Source organism: Pistacia vera, unplaced genomic scaffold, assembly GCF_008641045.1.
Source record: "Pistacia vera cultivar Batoury unplaced genomic scaffold, PisVer_v2 Contig223, whole genome shotgun sequence".
NCBI lineage: Eukaryota > Viridiplantae > Streptophyta > Magnoliopsida > Sapindales > Anacardiaceae > Pistacia > Pistacia vera.
The window spans coordinates 2127218-2146788 of record NW_022196028.1 but is presented as its reverse complement, the minus strand read 5'-3'; the positions used below and the strand labels follow the sequence as shown (position 1 = coordinate 2146788).

At 33.7% G+C, this 19571-nt stretch overlaps 2 protein-coding genes and 1 pseudogene across 2 annotated transcripts; all 3 read right to left on the bottom strand.

Moving 5' to 3' along the window:
* Positions 1-860: 860 nt before the first annotated feature.
* LOC116130705 (bark storage protein A-like) lies at positions 861-3678 on the bottom strand. The gene is made up of 5 exons (XM_031416431.1): positions 3354-3678; positions 2953-3020; positions 2694-2849; positions 1287-1541; positions 861-1207 (listed from the first exon to the last, which is right to left on the bottom strand). Exons 1-5 carry the CDS (start codon positions 3592-3594, stop codon positions 869-871), a joined length of 1059 nt encoding a protein of 352 aa, XP_031272291.1. The 5' UTR covers positions 3595-3678; the 3' UTR covers positions 861-868.
* A 2975-nt stretch (positions 3679-6653) lies between these two features.
* Positions 6654-8870, bottom strand: LOC116130684 (annotated as a pseudogene).
* LOC116130609 (transcription factor bHLH68) lies at positions 8491-11923 on the bottom strand. The gene is made up of 9 exons (XM_031416331.1): positions 11413-11923; positions 10910-11219; positions 10560-10634; positions 10151-10216; positions 9834-9899; positions 9645-9704; positions 9442-9486; positions 9124-9168; positions 8491-9005 (listed from the first exon to the last, which is right to left on the bottom strand). The coding sequence occupies exons 1-9, from the start codon at positions 11658-11660 to the stop codon at positions 8871-8873; spliced, it is 1050 nt and encodes a 349-aa protein (XP_031272191.1). The 5' UTR covers positions 11661-11923; the 3' UTR covers positions 8491-8870.
* Positions 11924-19571: the final 7648 nt, after the last annotated feature.

The following is a 19571-nucleotide window of genomic DNA, read 5'->3' as shown; positions in this document are numbered from 1 at the left end:
TTTGTCTCGTAATTACCTGGCAAATTCACGTATGACACGTGGAACTTGGGTAGGCCATACTCTTTGCTCGGTCAACGAAGTAGATATAATAAATTTATTTTCTACAATATGTTTTAGCTTCATTAGCATTATATGTTCTGACACACATTGTACCATAGAAATTCATCGTACAGTTGTTCCATTTGAATGGATTGAATGAAACATACGAAGAGTTCAATATTATCTTTTGTTTGTCATGTATGCTTGCAATTGCCACCAAAACCAGCAGTCTTTTTTTTTTTTTTTTTTTTTTTTTTTTTGGTCTTAAATCATAATTTTCAAGTGACCTTAATTTCTGCATCACTAGGTGTAGGTGGTCCATATGTTACCAAGAAGTTTTCTTTTCTTTTTTAATGACAAAGGGTTTTCGGATCAGCTAATACATATTTTAACTAATCACTCAAGTCTTTAAAACTACCGATCGGGTAAGAATTTCAATGGCTACTCTTATTAGCAATCATGGAGGGACTTGAACTGAGGACTTCATTAAGCAATACACCCAAGAACTCTATTGAACCACTCAACCACTCAAATTAAGGCAGTTACGAAGAAATTTTATTCTAATTTGATTCCAAGAGAGTTAAAAAATAAGAAATGTAATGCATATATAAATATTAGTGTGACATGATATAGGTACCATAACACCTGGCTATATCACAATAATATTCTTTTAATTATTCTTAAACACATAAATACATTCCAATGTTTTCAATAAATTTGAATTGTTTCCACCATTGATTTATTATTTATATGCATATTCTCGGTGAGTCCAAATATTACTTAATTATTGCCCCCACAAACGAAAGTTAAAACCGAATTAAATGCGTAATTACGTGGACAGTAAGGTAATGAACCTAAGCAAAGCGTCAACAGCATTTTGAGCAGCTAAAGAGCCAAAGATGGCAGCTTCATTGGACAAGGCAGAACCTCCACCAGCTAAATCGGACAGAGATCTGAATGCAATAAAGGAAATGTTTTGTTGGTGACAGACGAGAGCAATAGCAGCAGTTTCCATGTCAACCGGGGTTGCATTGAATTTGGAGTTCAAAAATTGTCGATAAGCACTATTGTCCAGCAACACGTTTGCAGAAATCCCCCTTCTAACCCTCACCACCATTGGTGTTCTTGGTAAGCAAGTTTCATTCACACATCCACCCAACTTCAGACTCTGCACCCAAAAAAAAATAATATATGTATAAATTAACGTCAACAGCAACTGGATGAATCCTGTTAAGAGTTAAGGTTACCTTAAGTCTTTTTGCTACTGAAAAGTAATGTTTGTCAACAGGAACCCAGAACAGGTGCTGCCTTTCTTCAGGAGTTCCATAAACTGGGAAGATTTCTTCAGGCTGATACCAAATATTGTTCAGAAGGTTATCTGATGAGGAGTTATCTTTCTTTGTGCCATTGTTATAATCAGAAAACTTAAGATAGCCGATGCTTCTGGTGTAGTCTCCGTCAGATTCAAATGCTAGCTCATCATCAGGCCCATTTCCGTATCTCTGTTTTCCAAAAAAAAAAAAAAAAAAACGATCAGGACTATTTGGAGAATATTTTTTCATCTTTAAAAGGAAAAAGGGGTTCCCGCGGAGGACATACTCTAATTTTCAACTTAAAAATATCATATAAATGAAAGGGAAATCCTCGCAAGACAAGCTTATAATAGTAATAGAATAATATATGAATCTTCAACTACTCCAGAACTGTTAACCGCAATATGATAAGCGTGATTGTGAAAAAGTGATAAATATAGTTGTTGTGCATGATTTTCCCACTTCCGGTTTGCGCCACCTGTCTGCGAACTATGCCAAGATCGGGCAAACAAGATCGCCCCGCATGTCGCTCCCGCAACGGATGACTTAGCTTTATCAGTCTTAAGCATGATTACTCTGACTTAAGTATGGGTGAGGACTGACTCAAATCCGGATTACAGGATTATGCGTGTAATCCATCATGTAATCTACCAACTCTCAACCACTGTCAGAATGCATATATATAAGGAGGGTGCCGTCTTCAACTCAAGGATATATACACACAACCTTGTAAAAACTGCTAGAAAAACATACTTAAGCAAATAACCTACTTAGCGAAGCCCTACAAGCTTGCTATTACGATTCCCCTCTTGTAAATCCATCTGCATGTAATCCAGGTCCAAATGATAAGATAGAAGTGGACGTAGGCTTGGTTTTAATCCACCGAGCCAGTATAAAAATCTCCTTTGTCTCTCATTATTTAGCACAAACTCTATTACCTAGCTGATTATCCATAATCATGCACACATTCCACCCAATCCCGTCTTGGTCGACTAGATATTTTTGGTTGTTGTGGATTTTCATAACAACAATAGTACGTAACTAACATTAGAAAAAATATATATATATATATCATTTGGGGGTGTTTGTGTTTTTATTACTGCAAAAGTTAATTATTTCAAAATTAAGAAAACGACTACTAACTGTCTGGAGAGTGAGAGTTCTTCACTTTCTGCTTATCTTTTCTTTTGATATAATAAGAGTTTGTAGGAAATAATTAATTGCTTGTTTGCCAAAAAGACAGAGGATATATAATAAGGTCAAGAGATCTATATTACTATTTATAGCCTCCAAAATAAGTTTACGTTTTGCTCATATTTCTCCGATAAAAGTAACTTATACCTGCCAGTTCCAAAGGCCAGTATGAGCCCAATATCTGGGAATAGTGACATCTCCAATTTGAAGTTGAGAGTTTGCATTTCCGGCAATTCCATAGTGCAGAACACCTTTCACCTTAAATAGACTTAGCAATAACTGTGTGGCTATACCTGCATTAAGCTATTAAACCAAGACATGCATGTATAAACAACCATATGAAATGAATTTAAAATTCTGCTAAATGGACTGAGGATGCATATATAGAACATTTATAATATCATACCATGCTCAGTCCGGTCATGACAATAATAACCTTCTCATTGCCCAATCCTCCAATTCGAAACCTTCTTCCTGCGAACAATACAATCAGGTGAAAAAAATTATATAAAACATCAGTTAATTAATATATATTTATAGGAGATAAGCATCTTGGGTGGAAGTTCGTTCCTATTTATTATTTCAAATTGAATTCAAACCATAAACATTTATGGAAAGAGTGGGCCAAAAACGGAAGGTGCAAATTTTTGTCCTTTAATCAAACAACTATTTTTGTTTAGAATCGATGTAACTTCAGAAAACAAAAATTGCTGATATATGCAGACGAAAGAAGTACCCGAAATGAAAATGATAAGAAAATGAAGAAAGTTAGACGACAAAAAACATCATAGGTTGTTTCATTCTTACCGGCAAAATCAAAGTAAGGAAAGTGTTGATGAGTCTGAAAGCTCGGAGACTGCAAAAGAGGATTCATCTCATAGGCATTTGGCACTATAATACCCAAGTACGGACCCTCCTTGTTAATTCCATCAATGGTTCTCATATTTCCTTGAGAAATAGCCCCATAGGCTCCACTGATGAACAACTCCACCAACAAAACAAGAAAATAAACTAACATCAATCGTGAATTAAAAACTGCCATTTTCATCCTCCAGTAATCAATGTTCTAGCAACCTAACTCTGCAGTGCAGAAAGGGCAGCTATATAGAGAGAGTCAAGGAGAGATGTAAAGAACAAGAAAGTTGATAAGTCGTATAAAACATATGAAAAAAAAAAAAAAATGTGGTTAATTTGATTAGAAGTTTGTGGTCTTAAACGAAAGTCAAGAAACATGAGATGAAACTTGGTGGATCTCTGCCAAAAGCTTGTCTGGAGTCTAGGACACAGTCATAAATCATTCTAGTTTTTGTCGAAGAAAATAAATTTCCAAGATATAAGGTGTGCAGTGAGCACATCTTTCAGATTCCTAGCTATGTATTGTGTAAATAATCAATTTCATATTTACTCTTTTATTATTTCAATTTTTTTAAATTATATTACTTTGATCAATTAAATCTTGCATGTGTTCAAATGGATTTGTACTGTTTTTTTATTTTGTTAATCTACTTAATTCAAATTTTGAATCTATATTATGTACCAGTGTCACTATCATTATTTCCAACGTAAGTGTCCATGTCCTATTTATAAAAAAAATGGACCACGCTAACGAGTGAAAATAAGAATTCCACGTGGAAGAAAAAAGAAAAAAACTGTGATTTCAATCCTTTCTATTTTAAGTGAAAATTCACAATTCCAATGGAGTTGACTGTTGACCCTTGCATCTCATTGCGTGAAGGAATTAGAAATTAAAAAAAAAAAAGTGTTGAAATGTGAATTAAAGGTTTTAGCTTGATTGAAGTAACGGTTACATGAGACAGATTACACGAGCTTCTCCTTGCATTGTGGTGATTCTACAATTAGTCGTATGATTATGTAATTAGTTTTTTCCTTACATGCCACATTATTATTATTTTATAAATTGACATTTTGTGTACAAACAAATACAGCACAAATATATACAATTCATGGCAAAAGCTTTCTTTCTCTTCTCTCTTTGGCGTACTTCGGTAGCATAGTTGCCTCTCTTGCCCTTTTCTGACATGGTATTAGAGCAAGTTGCTTAATCAAACTCAAATCATAGGTCAGGCCCACATGCCCATTTCGGGTTTACTGGCCCAAATCACAAAGCCGGTCAACCATTCACTTTCCCATTCCAGATTATCCCAACCACCCAACGATGGCCAAAGCCAAGCAACGCTTTGTATTTGCTGTCGTCAGATGGGCCAAAACTCGTTCTGGTCAAATAGCCGCTCACTGGATCAGAAAACTACACAATTTGGGCTCATGATTTCCAGTGAGCACTCATTACAAAGGACAAAGACAGACTCTAAAATGAGGTTGTACCACCCCCCGAAGAACCACATTTGCGCAAACAATGGATCAAGTGCAACACTTTGGTCCAATCCTGGCTTAACAACTCCCTGACCCAAGATGTTGTTGTTGGACTTCCATTGACAAAGAGCGCTGAAGACATGTGGTCCAACATCAAGGAGATTTATGGATAACTTGATTTAGCCAAGTTATTCGCACTCTGGCAAAACTTAGTTGAAGTCAAGTAAAAAAACCAACTGGTGACAGTTTATTTCAACTGTCTGTCGGCGATTTGGAATGAACTCGATGCCTTCGAGGAGTCCTTGGAAGGACCCTCTAAAACTCTACAACTGGTAGTTTATGCATGCACCAAAGCAATCACATATGGAAGCAGCAGTAAAAGTCCTCAAATACCTGAAAGGATGCCTAGGGCTAGGATTCCTCTTGCGTCGGGGAGAAAACTTAAGTCTTAGAACATATTGTGATTCAGATTGGGGGTCATGCCCTATGACAATAAGATCTCTCACTGGTTTTTGCATCAAACTCGGGGGATCATTGATCTCATGGAAAAAAAAAAAAGCAGTCAACAGTCTCTCTTTCATCAACAAAAGTCAAATACAGAGCAATGGCCAAAACCACATGCGAGATCACATGGATTCTTGGGTTATTAAAAGATTTGGATATCCAAATAGAAAGGCCGATTGAATTATACTGTGACAACAAAGCGGCTAATCTAGTATTTCATGAGAGAACAAAGTACATAAATATTGACTACAACTTTATCAGAGAAAAAATACAAGAAGGGATGATCAAGATTGAGCACATTCGAACCACATATTAGTCTGCTGACATCTTCACAAAATCTCTAAGTCACAAACAGCATTCACATCTTTTAAACAAGTTTGGAGTTTATGAAATATATAAACCACCAACTTGAGAGGGAGTGTTGGCATGTGAATTAAAGGTTTTAGCTTGATTGAAGTAACGGTTACATGAGACAAATTACACAATCTTCTCCTTGCATTGTGGTGATCCTACAATTAGTCTTATGATTATGTAATTAGTTCTTTCCTTACATGGCACATTATTTTTTTATAAATTGACACTTGTGTACAGACAAATACATCACAAATATATACAATTCATAGTAAAAGATCTCTTTCTCTTTCTCTCTTTGGCATAATTCGGCAACATAGTTGCCTCTCTGGCCCTCTTTGGACAAAAAGTCTTCCTTTCTTCCTTAAGCAAAAACTCAAAAAAAAAAAAAAATAATAATAATAATAATTATTATTATTATTATTATTATTATTATGTTTATTCTTGGAAGCCATCTAATATTATTTTAACAAGTGGGATTGGTGATTCCTACATGGCTATATGATTACTTTATCAGCTTTACTTTCAATTATAAGAGTAGTTAATGTTATGGATAGGCATAGTTGATGTTTCCCTATGTGTCCAGCTAGCTTGCGCACACCGACACTGATCCCTGACCATTGAACACCTTACAAACTCATTGTAATAGGTAAGTCATAATGTGATAGGTGGCCCCAAGGCTCGAACCCAAAAACTCAATGAAAGAAACGAACTTCCATGACTGTCAAGCCAACAGGGTTAATTGGTGGTAAATTTGTAACTTCAAGTAAGTATATTTATAATTTTCTATTTTAAAACCATGTGTGAGCCAGTTTGTGGGAAATTTGTAATTAAGAAATGTTTATTCTTGAAAATATTTGAGTTAAATTACACTAATAGTTTCCTAGTAGTTGATCAACAATCAATTATTATTATGCTTTATTCATATGGCTGGGAGGTTTGGCGAAATAAATATGAAAATATGCTAAATTCTCAAGACAATAAGGCGATGAATTGAAGCAAAGCATCAACTGCATTTTGAGCAGCTAAAGGGGCAAAGATTGCAGCTTCATTGGACTGAGCAGAACCTTCACCAGCTAAATCAGACAGAGATCTAAACCCAATAAAGTGCATATTTTGTTGACAACACAGCAGAGCAACCGCCGCAGTTTTCATGTCAACTGGACTTGCATTGAATTTGGAGTACAAGAATTCTAAGTAAGCACCACTGTCCAGGAGGACATTACCACTTAACCCCTTTTCAGCTGTCACCACCTTTGGTGTTCTAGGCAAGTAAGTTGTAGCATTCACACATCTTTCCAAATCCAAAGCCTGCAATGTATCCATCCAAATATTAAACAAATTGGTCAAGGAAATAGAAATCCTAATGGATTCTGTAGTTGAAATTGTGTACCTCAATTTCCTTTGCAATTTTAAAGTAATGATCGTCAACAGGAACCCAGAACACATGCTGCCTGCCTTACTTCAGGAGTTTCCATTAACTGGAAATACCTCCTCTGGCTGATACTAAACATTGTTCAGAAGGTTATCCGTCGAGTCATTGCTACTGTCATTCTTATATTCAGAAAACTTGAGATGCCCTATTTCTCTGGTGTAGTCTCCGTTGGATTCAAATGCTAGCTCATCTTCATGCCCATCTCCTTTCCTCTGTTTATTAGTTGGTTTTGTATTGTTTTGTATAAATATACATAGTATGATCACAAGATACAAAAACTGAAAGTGCCAGTATCACAGACCCGTATGAGCTAGCCCAATACTGAGGGATTGTTACATCACCAATTTGAAGTTGAGTTCATGCATTTCCAGCAATTCCATAGTGCAAAACTCCTTTCACCTCAAATAGACATAGCAACAACTGTGTGGCTATCCCAGCATTAAGCTATTTTTTCCAAGAATATAATAATTAATTAAAAAGCTAAATAAATAGTTATCCTAATTTTATTGAGGATGCATAACATATATGGACATACCATGCATGCTTGGTCCCGTCATGACAACAATAAGCGTCTCGTTTCCCAAGCGTCCAGTCCGAAATCTTCTTCGTATTGAACAAAACACTCATGAAACTGAAAACAAATTCATGTATAGTCATAGATTTGGGTTATGATCGTGAGAATGGTAGTTTTCATTGATTTAAAAGAATAGTGTAAGATTAGAGTAAGTTGTTGAGCATGAGATGTTATGATATGTTGACGAAGTGGTCGGTCAAATGTTGATGCCAAATATGAAATTGAAATTAATGTAGGTGGTGTTTCCGTTGTCGAATCACTATAGACCCCTCAATATATTCTTGTCATAGAAAAGGAAAAAGAGAAACAAAATATGTCTTTCAAAGTAATTAGGCCCCTACATATTTCAACTTTTGATTGCCCTACTCATACTCATACTCCTATTCTTTTTCTTGCTTTTCTTTCCACTTTTATTTCCATAAATTTTCTTCCTTTTTTATTTTCTTTTCTTCGCAAATACAAAAAGGTTCTGAACCCCTTTAATTCAGATTACTGTATTTCTATGTGTCTTTTTAATAGATAAGAAATATTTTCAAATAAACTAAAAATCAATTTTGTCTACTTTTATATGGGTTAAAATCGATTGTTTCCAGTATAGAATTTAAATCGTTCATGCATTACCTGCATGCTACAAGGGAAATTATATAGTTATCATATATAGATCAAATGCTAACATTCTAATTAACTGAACGAGAATTGAAGCTAACATAAAGGTTTTAGTACTAATTAAATGTAAAACCATCTCGATATATATAAAAATGAACATACTGATCTCAACCTGATTAAATGAATGCTGCTTGATATGCAACATTAAAATGATTTGGTGATACTACAACTGCATAAATATACATGAAATTAAGCAATTAACATTGCACCAAATTGAAGCTTAATAAGGAGAAACATAGACAAAGCTTAATAATAATTAATGTAAATTAGAGAGTTTTATGGACCTCTAAAGTCCTCAGCTAGCTACAGCACACGCTATTATAAACCCAAGAAAGATTGTATATCATCATGAGCAATCAGCCTTAGATCTTAGCAGAGTGACTGCTCATGATGTTATATCGTTTCATGAAGCTTAATTAAGTCGAGTGTGCTGCCATTAATTAATTAGAAACCTTCTATCCATCTATCGAAACCCTCCACCCAGTGCAGGAGCCCAGTAATCCGCCCCATTGTCGCTCCCAACTTGCAGTGTGCATGATACAGGAACCAGGCACAGCCCTCTACTCCTCAGATCTTTCTTTCCCTCGTCATGCGACTCCTAAATTAAATTAAACCAAAATATTTATTAGTCTTCGTTAATTTTCTGATTTCGTGATTAGATGAATTTACATGTAAATCAAATCAAATTGTGTATATTTGATAGAAGCAATATATACCTGCTCAGAAGCTCCTTTCTTCTTCATGCAGTTATCATTCAACAACTAATCAAAGAAACACAAGTAGTTTAGATAGCATGAGTTAATTGATGTTCACAAACCAAGCAATTAATGTAACTTGAGGAATCTACTTAATAATTATTATATTGATGTTATTAAAATTTTAAAGTCAATAAAGCTGAAAACAGTGTTCTTTTAACACTTCCCTTTTCATTTTAATTTAATAAAACACAATCAACTGGAGGGTAGCTTTTTCAAATTCGCGTCCCCTCTCCTACAGTATCCTTTTGAAGAGGTAATGGATCCCATAAAGCTTACCTGACCAGGGTCTTCAGGAAATATACAATTCCTCTCTCCTTGAACCTAACAAGAGATTATAATCATTAATCAATTAATGTCACATAATACATAAAGATACTCATGTCTCATGCTCATGGTAAAGGAGAGAGAAAGAGAGAGATTATTTTTGCTTTGGGAAATGAGAAATAAATATTGGAATGTTATCGGTATTGTTGACTTACAGATTGCTGCTGTTGCCTCATATTTCCTGATCCGCTACCTAAGTACGGTAGGCTGAGAGCCTGTATTTAAGGGGGGGAAAGAAGAGAAATATTTAAGTAAAAAGAAAAGCAACATTGTGAAATGAAACCACTTTTATTATAGTGTGTTTTCAAGGTGTTAGCAAAAAGAAAGGAAAGAAGAAACATCACCTGAATTTGACTCTGAAGGAATCTGATGTACCCAATGGCTTCTAACAACACTGAGGCCGTGTCAGTCTGCAAAAGTTAAAAAAATACCACACCACAACCGGCCAAACTCATATTAGTTTTATGCTTTTTTCCTTAAATAATTACTAAGAAAGAAAAAATATATTTTTATATAGATGTAGAGATGAAAGGAAGCTTTCATCTTTAGCAAGAACTACACTTTACGGTTTCTATATATATATATACACACAATTGTTTTTATTGCATATAGACTAATTAAAGTTGAAGATCTAAGCTTCTTGATTACGAAAATAAGTTACCTTTCCAAATGGAGAAACCAGCTGGTGAAGGGCAGTAATTCTGTCTCCTAATTTCTCCTTCCTCACCTAGTTAAGCATTGTTAGAGTTCAATCAATTAATTTAGATACAAATTAGTATAAGGTTTTGATTAGAAGCAATTGCTTTCAAGAATATTATAAATTTTTATTATTTTCCCAGTAGATATTTATTCTTAGTTGTTTGATGGATGACATGAGAGATAGTTCAAGAATCGTCATGGTTAGAGAAAAGGACAATCAGGAAAGACAACAGTTTATCATCACAGATGTTTGTGCTTGTGTTTTCGTCTGTGTGTATCCTTATGTGTGTGCGTGTTCAAGAATGAGACAGGGAGAGAGAAAGATAGAGATAGTGGGGCGTTCTTCAATCATTCTGAGGTTTTATGAATACCTTGAATGTTGATTGGGTTGCAGCAGGTTGAATCCTAGCTTTCTTCGCCGCTCCACCAGTCGCAGTGCTATTACACTAAACATGAAAGAAAGGAGAATAAATACGTTAAATAATGATTAAGCTGATAATAATTGGCTTAACCAGTTCGTGTTGACAAAAGCTTAGGTTTAAGTTATAATCATCCAAAACTTTTCTAGAGAATGAGCAATTATAGAAGGATTATAAATGTAAAGCATCAGATATATACATCTGGAAGTTGAGGACTTAAGAGAGAAATCTTGAAACCCTAAAATATTGGGCTTACTTTTAATGAAGGAAAAAAGCAGTAGTACTCTCTTTCTGAATCTCACCTCAGAAGATCGATCCGGTGGTGGGTGTCTCCCATCAGCTTTGTTGGTGGAAAAATCCAACATGTTGCTACTGAAACTTGTAACACATGACTTTGGGGATGAAACAGGCATCATTTGAGACCAAGTAGGTTTGGGTGGTGCTGCCTGGAACTCTTCATTTGCATGTCCATAAATAAAGCTGTTTTGATGGTTTTCTTGCTTCACATTTACAACCGAAGAAGTGGAGGAGTGCTGTAATACTTGTTCCTCCCAGCTCTCCAACTTCTTCCCATGAAAATGCCCCTTCTCCTCTTCATCCACAAATCGACCCCTAATATACAACATAAAATCAACCCACTCAATTCTTAATTAATCGTTAATATTTCATAAACTAACTGATGGGAGAGAGAAGGGATTTATCATATCCAACTACCCAATAAGGATCAAGACTAATATCTATTATATATTTAAACGAAAAAATATGACTTGCCAATAAGCATGTATATGGAGAGTAAGAGATTTACAAGAGTAGTTGGCTCCATGACTCAGGAAGCTCCTGGTTATCATTCCAAGAAGGCATGGGAAAAGAAGAAGAGGAGGAAGAAGAAGAGGAGGGAGGAGGAGTAGTAAATTGAGGGAAGAAATTAGGAGGAGGCAAGAAAGGAGAGGTTTGTGGAGTAGTGGGTGGCCTCATGCTATTGATATTCCACCAGTTAGGGTTTCCGGCCATCATCTGCTGCACCGGTGAGCTCTGCAAAACTCCTCGATTCATGCCTTGCTCCTTAACTCACTTACCTAGCTACCTTTCCCTTTCAAACTAGTTTGTGTATTATTTGTTTACTTTTGATGAATCGCGTTATTTTTTTCTTGAAGCTCCCAAACAAGTCTTTGTAGAAAATGTAAAGAGGTCTTCCTACTATGGGTTAAGTAGTAGGAAAAACCAAAGTCTTATTGTCTTGAGAGAATTTGAATCATGGAGGTTTGAGAAGCTTTGTCTTTGTTTTCTCTCTCTCTCTCTCTCTTTGTTTCTTTATTGCTTTTTTCTTTCCCCCCCCTTTCTTTTATGTTTTTCTTTTCTTTCTTGCTTTTTCTCTGCTTTTGCTTTATCTCAAAGTGGGACAGAAAAGGTGCTACCAATTCTAAATATTAATTTAACAAAAAATTTATTTTCACAAACAAAAAGAATTCACTAAACTTACTCTTGGTGTACAGTTTTTTCCATCGTATCCATGATCCATGTATATATGTGTCTCACTACCACTTAATCAAAACACTATAGAGTTCTGAAAATATTTGTATTCGAATTACGTATAACATATGTAATTACGTTAAATTTTGGAGTTTGAGTTATGTAGTGCTTAAAAAGGCCCTTCCTTCGGATTGTGAAAGACGCACACTCCATTTTAGTCTAAGCATTGTGATAGAAATTGTCTTCCAATTTGTCTTCAAAATCAATATACATGATTGGGTATATGTATAGACACATCAAATAAGATTTGATTATACTTATAATCATCATTGGATGGCCTGATAATAAAATAGCAAAAGGGTCTAACATGGGTTCTTGAGTTCAAGTCTCTCTAAACACTAATAGGGGTGGTTACTGAGAAGATTCACCCGATCGTTCACTTCATAGTCCCGAAAGATTAATTGAGATGCGTACAAACTAGTCCGAACACCTTTCAAATGGATTTTTTAAGATGCACACAAGCTGGTGTGAACAAAAAAAAAAAAAAAAAAAAAATTTCCCTTTTCCCTGAAATCCTGGCAAAATAAGTGCATATACAAGCAATGAGTTTTCAAAATTGGTAAAACCGAGTGGACAAGTTAATACCTGGAAAACGTGTCATAAAGTGGATGAAAATGATACAAAGATCAGGCAATATTAGAATGAAGTGAGACTTAATTAGCAAGTAAGTAACCGAGTTCAGTGCAAATAAATGTCAAAGGAATGAAGTAACTTATAATTCTCATATACATAATTACTTATAAGTAATGTGTAGCTCCAATCAAATTATTACATGGATGAAATCAAATAGAGCAAAGACTTATGTTTCTTTTTAGTAATCACTCTCTCATAACCTAATTTCTAACATTATTTTTAGTATTGGCAATTATATGTATATATGCAACAACTAATTATTACACGTTACGTAATACTGATTCATCAATTGCATATCTTGTTGGATTAAACGTTTAACATGATTATGTTTTATTAATCGTTTTAAAAAATAAAAAATAAAATTAAACTTCACCGACCAAAGTATATGTCACGCTGATGGAAAAAATAAATTTTATCAATTTGGATGTGAAATTAAATTAAAAAATTTTAAAAAGAAAGAGGCGTGAAGGATTTACAGACACATAAATCGAGAAGTCAAATCTAGGGTTTGGAGATCCCTAACCTCAGCCCTCTGTCTCTCTTTCTCTCTGGGGTCTCCGAGGGAATGATTACCATTTCCGAGAACAATAATAGCTTTTTGATCATTTCATTTGGGCACTCTGCCTGTATCTAATAATAAGCCATACAAACAAAGTCAATAAAGTTTCGGCAGTAACTTGAATAAATTTTATGATTTGATAAGGGAATGGAGTGGCCATGGAGGAAATCTTGATATGACAAAATTATAAACATTTTAAAATTATTAAAAAAAGAAAAGAAAAGAGGAAGAGAATTATTCCACAAAGACATTCATTCCCTTGAGCAGCATTTCGATGTCACATACAAACAAATAAACCCTTAAATTTCGAGCTAGCTAGGAACATAACCCATTGTTTTATTTTCATGATAAATATTTGAGCATGTTGTCTGCTTTGTTGGAAGCGCCGTGTCTTCAAACATTCTTTCACCTCCTTCCCAAAAAAAATACAAACTTCTCCTTCTTGTCCTCACCTTCTCCACTTTTATTCTTCTCTCTCTTTGAGAAAAAAGCTTTACTTAATATAATATCTCAGTCGGTCTTATGCGTTCACTCCATACAAAGAAACCTCAGTCACAAAATATAGTCAATTTGAGTCACTTAATTTTGTCTTTTTATTCAAATTTAATAAAACAATTAATGATGCTGATACTTCCATTTAATATTGTTTGTTTAAGCAACAATCAAAATCAGTTGTATTAATTATAATTATAATGAAAGCAGACAATCTTGAAACTTGACATGTCGTTTCCTTCTACTCGAATATTAATCCATCAAAGCTTGTGTAATTTTGGTGTTATCTTGTTCATGCTTTGATTCATCGGATTCCTTATCACATGCTTAATATATAATAATATTCATATTTTTAAGTAATTAATGGATCCATCATTCCTCTTCATGATCCCGAGACGGGTTTCCGATACCCCTAAAAAAGGAGTAAAATCATAACCGTGTTTCTCATTAAAAGCTAATGCAACGGTTATGAGTAGGTAATTAATATTTCTCAAATACAAATATTACGTGTCACATGATAATAATATGAACTTCACTGGTAGTAGTACTGTACTGGCCCCTCTACCCTTCTCTAATTTCCACAGCGTTGAAATTTAATGGACTTCTAATTCTAGGTATGATTGAAAAAAATCATAATAATAATTGTAACAAGAATATTCCTCTTTCAAATATTTAACATATTTACGTATTATACTCACATTCTACCATTCTACGTTAAGAACATATGTTTAATTAATATTACGATTTTCACATTGAATAATGTACATACTAATAATAATTATAATACTTACGTATAACTGGCCCATTACCATTTATGAACATTACTTTAGTAAGTAGCAGTATAGAGTACATACATTGAGATTAAGTCTACGTACAGGGAAATAGTAATGATTCAATAATCTCCCTATTGTCTCAACATACAATTGTAGTTTAAAATATATTATAATACATGAAGAATGATTAACTGATGTTACAATACTCTGATTATTGCTTAAAATATTGAAATTATTTAACACCTTTACATCTAATTCAATCTAATAATTTAAAATAATTTTTCTAAATTGCTAGACTATTTTATGAAGTATATGTATGGTTACTAAATAGTTAAATGTTTTATTTATTTCCATTAGTAGATACATACTCCTAATAAACCACAGCTTTAATAGCATACCACTATATTTTAACATAAAATACGTTAAATTATGTGATTAAAGTTCAAACTATTATATTTTAAGTAAAAGAAGTATTAATAAGATGGTGTTGAACATTAAGAGTATAAAAATGAAAGGAGAAAATGATGTATAGTCCCTGGTAGCCTGTAAAACTGGACACGTAGCACATGATGGCTTTGCGTGCACGCATTTTGAAGCATATATCCATCAATTATCAATCTTATCCAGATGTGTTTTGTTTCACTCAAATTACTTCCCCCAATCACCCTTAAATTCTTCTTTTTTATCGCTTTCTTTCCCCATCTTATTCCCCGTTCAATCAATATATCATATAACATCAATTTATATGTCTCCATGGTATTCAATATATATTTATAATTCAGTAAATAAAATATTATTTTCAATTATTTATTTACTTTTTTCTTTAAATATGTTTTTTTTTTCAAATACATTATGTAAAAGATAGAATATATAAGATATTTTAACTTAAAATATTGATTCAAGCTTTCGACATAAATTTTTAATTGTTAAATTAAATTGAGATAAAACTTTCAGAATCTGAAATTTATCTCAATTTAAATCAAAATTTTAAGTTAAAAAATCTCGAAAATCCATCTATTTTTATCCAACGTAGTATTGTAAACAATAATGTTAAATGTACAAATAAATCTTACAAAGATTTGTGTACAAACTGATGTAACAGAAAATGAACGGAAGAGTGAATATGATGAGTTTGACTTTTTATACTCATTATTCCATTCATTTTCTGTCACATCAGTTTGTACACAAATCTTTGTAAAATTTGTTTATACATGTAGCATTACTCTATTGTAAAACACCTTTTAAGTAAATCTCATAGGATAGTTCAAATTTGATTGATACCGATTTGCTTTTTAAAGCATAGTATAGTTTTCTTGAGATTCTTTCAAATAATATTTATTTTTAACATAAGATAATGGGATGTTAATATTAGGAGGGTTAGAAGATGTGTATGATATATCCAGTTTTGTTGTTAGTGTTATTTACAATACACCGAAAGAGAAGGCCAATTAAAAAAAATCGATTATTAACCATTTGATTATGATATCATGAGAATATAGTCATAATGAATTTAAAAAATGCTTTAAAATAATAAAAAGGAATAATCTCGGGAGACATTAATCAAAAGAGCATATCTCAGTAGGTTATAAACAAAGGCATCAATCATTCTCCTAATGAAATAATTAAATGAGATTTGCTTCTTGCTCTCATAATTACCAATTTAAATACTGATCCCAATAACCCCACCCTCTGCCCTCTTTCCTTTTTCCTATTTTAATCTCTTATTCTTTTGTCTTCTTATATATCAAATAATCCCTCTCCACTTTCTCTTACCCTACAAAAACAACAACCCTCTATTATTTTTTTAATACAATTTTTAACTAATTAAATGCTTATTATTTCCACGCTCATCTTTTACCTTTAATTAAATATATCCTTTATTAATTCCCATTATCATCTCATTGCCGGATTTATGACATCACTAATTAACATAATTTATGTTAGTTGGAGGATGATGATTCAGATTCAATTAAGTCCGATTAGATCTCTGTCTTATTTGCGACGTCTGACGAATAGAATTATTGCAGTAAATTATTCTTATATTTATTGTTACGGACGGTCTACAACGTACAATTAATCAGAGATTACTATACTAAATTAAGATGTCAGTAGATCGGACGGGTCTGGGTCATTCAAAATTAAGCGACTGCACTGGAAGCCGACAAACATTTACACAGGATGAATATGGAAATGGAACAAAGTTGTACTGATACAGACGAAAATTACCTCACATGACAGATCACGTGACTGACAGCCTTAAAGTTAAACCGAACTTTATGGCCAAGGTCTAGTCCAAAACACTAGAGGACGAACCACAGCTTAGATGGGTCAGTGGCCCACATGGAATAACACGTGTGTTGTAAGTGAAGCGTGTAAAAAAAAAATTCACTTATTAGAAAATAAAAAAAATTTCACGTGCGATTACTAAGGCTCACATGGCAACTAGGAGTCTACGGTCTAGGAGGGAGCTCTATGTTGGGACCTTGTACTGTAAAAGCCTTGTCAACTTTGATTCATTAAAAGGTGAAGTCAGAGTTGAATTAGAGCAATTTGGAATTAGTCAATCGAAATTGTCCACAAACATAATTACTAATTTATTTATTTTTTCCTCTTATCAAAATTGTTTCTTACCCATTTTTGCTTTAATATGTTATATTGTATTCCACAAGTTGGTCAGCGTGAATCACCACTAGGTGATTTGATGGTAAAAGAATAAAGAGAGATTTTATGAGTTCTTGAGTTCAATTTCTCCTAAGTATTAATAGGGTGATTATTAAGATTTTTATCCGGTCAACAGTTCTAATGTCCTGAAAAATTAGTTGAGGTGCGTATAAATTGATCTGGACACTCCCGATTGAAAAAAAAAAAAAGTTTGTCACCCTTGTTAGTATTGATTTATATTGTTAAAGATTGTTGAAAAATATGAAATAGAGAAAGGTTAAGTGAGGCTAGTGATTGAGTTGGTTAAAGAGGAGAAGTGTGGTGGTGGGTGTAAAGAGAATAGGAAATATACAATACAATTACAATTTACAAACACAACTCTTTCAATGTGGGCTTTCCATTTCTGAGGGCGACTTAAAAGTTTTTGGACGGTATTGGTTAGCCCTAGTGGGGTGGGCCCCTTCTCTATGGCCCACTTGCCTCCCCTCCCTATAAAGATCAACCGTCTCTCGACACCGACCTCTAACAACTTATTTCTCTTGTGTTTTTTTCAATCATAAAATCAACGTCGGACCCACCCCTAATTATTTCTCCACCTTTTCCTTTTTATTATTATTTGTTGTATAATTTTACCGGTAACGTCATCCTCACATCAGATATGACATCCCAATGTGTTTTCATTTCTTATGATATTTTAAACGTACACAAAACACACGTGTTAATGTCACCGAGAAAAGTGGGTATAAATGTAAACAAAATTTGTTTGTTGACGATCAAGTTTTAAATTCCTCCCGTCTCATTATGTTTATCATTCAAATTCCACTACATAACTATATATGTGTATTTATTTGATGAAAGTCAATTAGTTTTTATTATAATTTAATGTTAGTGGAATCCTAAAGTTTTATTAATCAAACTTTATATGATTTTATTTTGAACATAATATAATCAACTAAAATACAAATAAAATATGTAAATTTTATTGGATTGTGTTGTTACAAAAATTCGGAACAACCAACGACACTTAATCAACCCTGCTATGGATGGGTGTGTGGTTGCATTCGACCATCAATGGGATATGAATAGATCAAAAATTATGGATGATTAGACACTAAAGTGATGGAAAACAAAATGGAGTTTTTAAAGAGGTTAGGCGAGTGGCTCCCAAACCTACGTCCTATGTTATCTTATTAGTTATACCTAGATTATACATAGAGTGATCACAAGAAACAAACTGTAATGGTGAGCTCAAATGCCCTCATAAGTGGATTCTCATTGAGTATAACCCTTCTGCAGTTTTTATATGGTAGTCATTTTCTTCTTACACATCCTCTCGAATGGAAATGAGGTCTCCTTTCTATTACAGATTACAAAGGGATGCTCTTGTCTCTCAATAAGCTAAGTGTGTTAAAAATGAAGAATACCTGCCCAGGGGGCTAACATCAGTGAGAAAAAGGGGGAGAGAGAGAAAGTCTGAGAGCCCCCCACAGTTGGGTAAAAAAATCGTTTATATATGTTGTCACAGTAGCAAACTTGTAAGTGAAGTCTAATTTACTGTCAGCGTTTAACTTGTGGGCAATGTTTAACTTAAGAGTAGCATTTAACTTGCAAACGAGTGCGCAGCGAGGTGACCCCTCGAGTTGTTCCCTTTCTTTTGAAGTGAAAGTCGCTTCTTCTATGCATTGCATCTGACAGTGGCTGGGAGTTGATGATTATGGGGGGATTTGCACGCATAATCCCTTCTAATTTGGATTCGAGTCAGCCTTTTGCTCATATTTAAACCAAAATAATCATTATTCCTGCGTAATTATTGAGCCAGAATAATCATATCCTAAACTGATGAACTCATTGGTTAAGTCACTTTTCATGGGAGTAACATATGGGACAATCTTGATCACTTGGATTTATCTTGGTTAAAAGACATATGACATGAGTATGACTGGCGGAGATTCACGCACAATAGATTGAATAATCAAATTAACAATATACATATTAATGGACAACGCTTAATAATTTTTATATTTTTACTTACCTAACATCATTAAATATTTGTAGAATACGAATTAAGTAATAATCATGGTTGACCTCTTTGTTGGGTGGTTGAAATACATATCAAGATCTATAGCTCTAAATTTGTCACCTTTAATTCTAATTTCAAATACTACAATCATTATAAACTTTAACACGAAAACCACTTCTGGCCCAATAGGAATTATATAATATATTATCTTATCAAATAATTAAAAAAATTGAGAAACATGTCACATTGTTACTTGACTATGGCTTGAAATCTTCATTTCATACCCTTTTAAATGC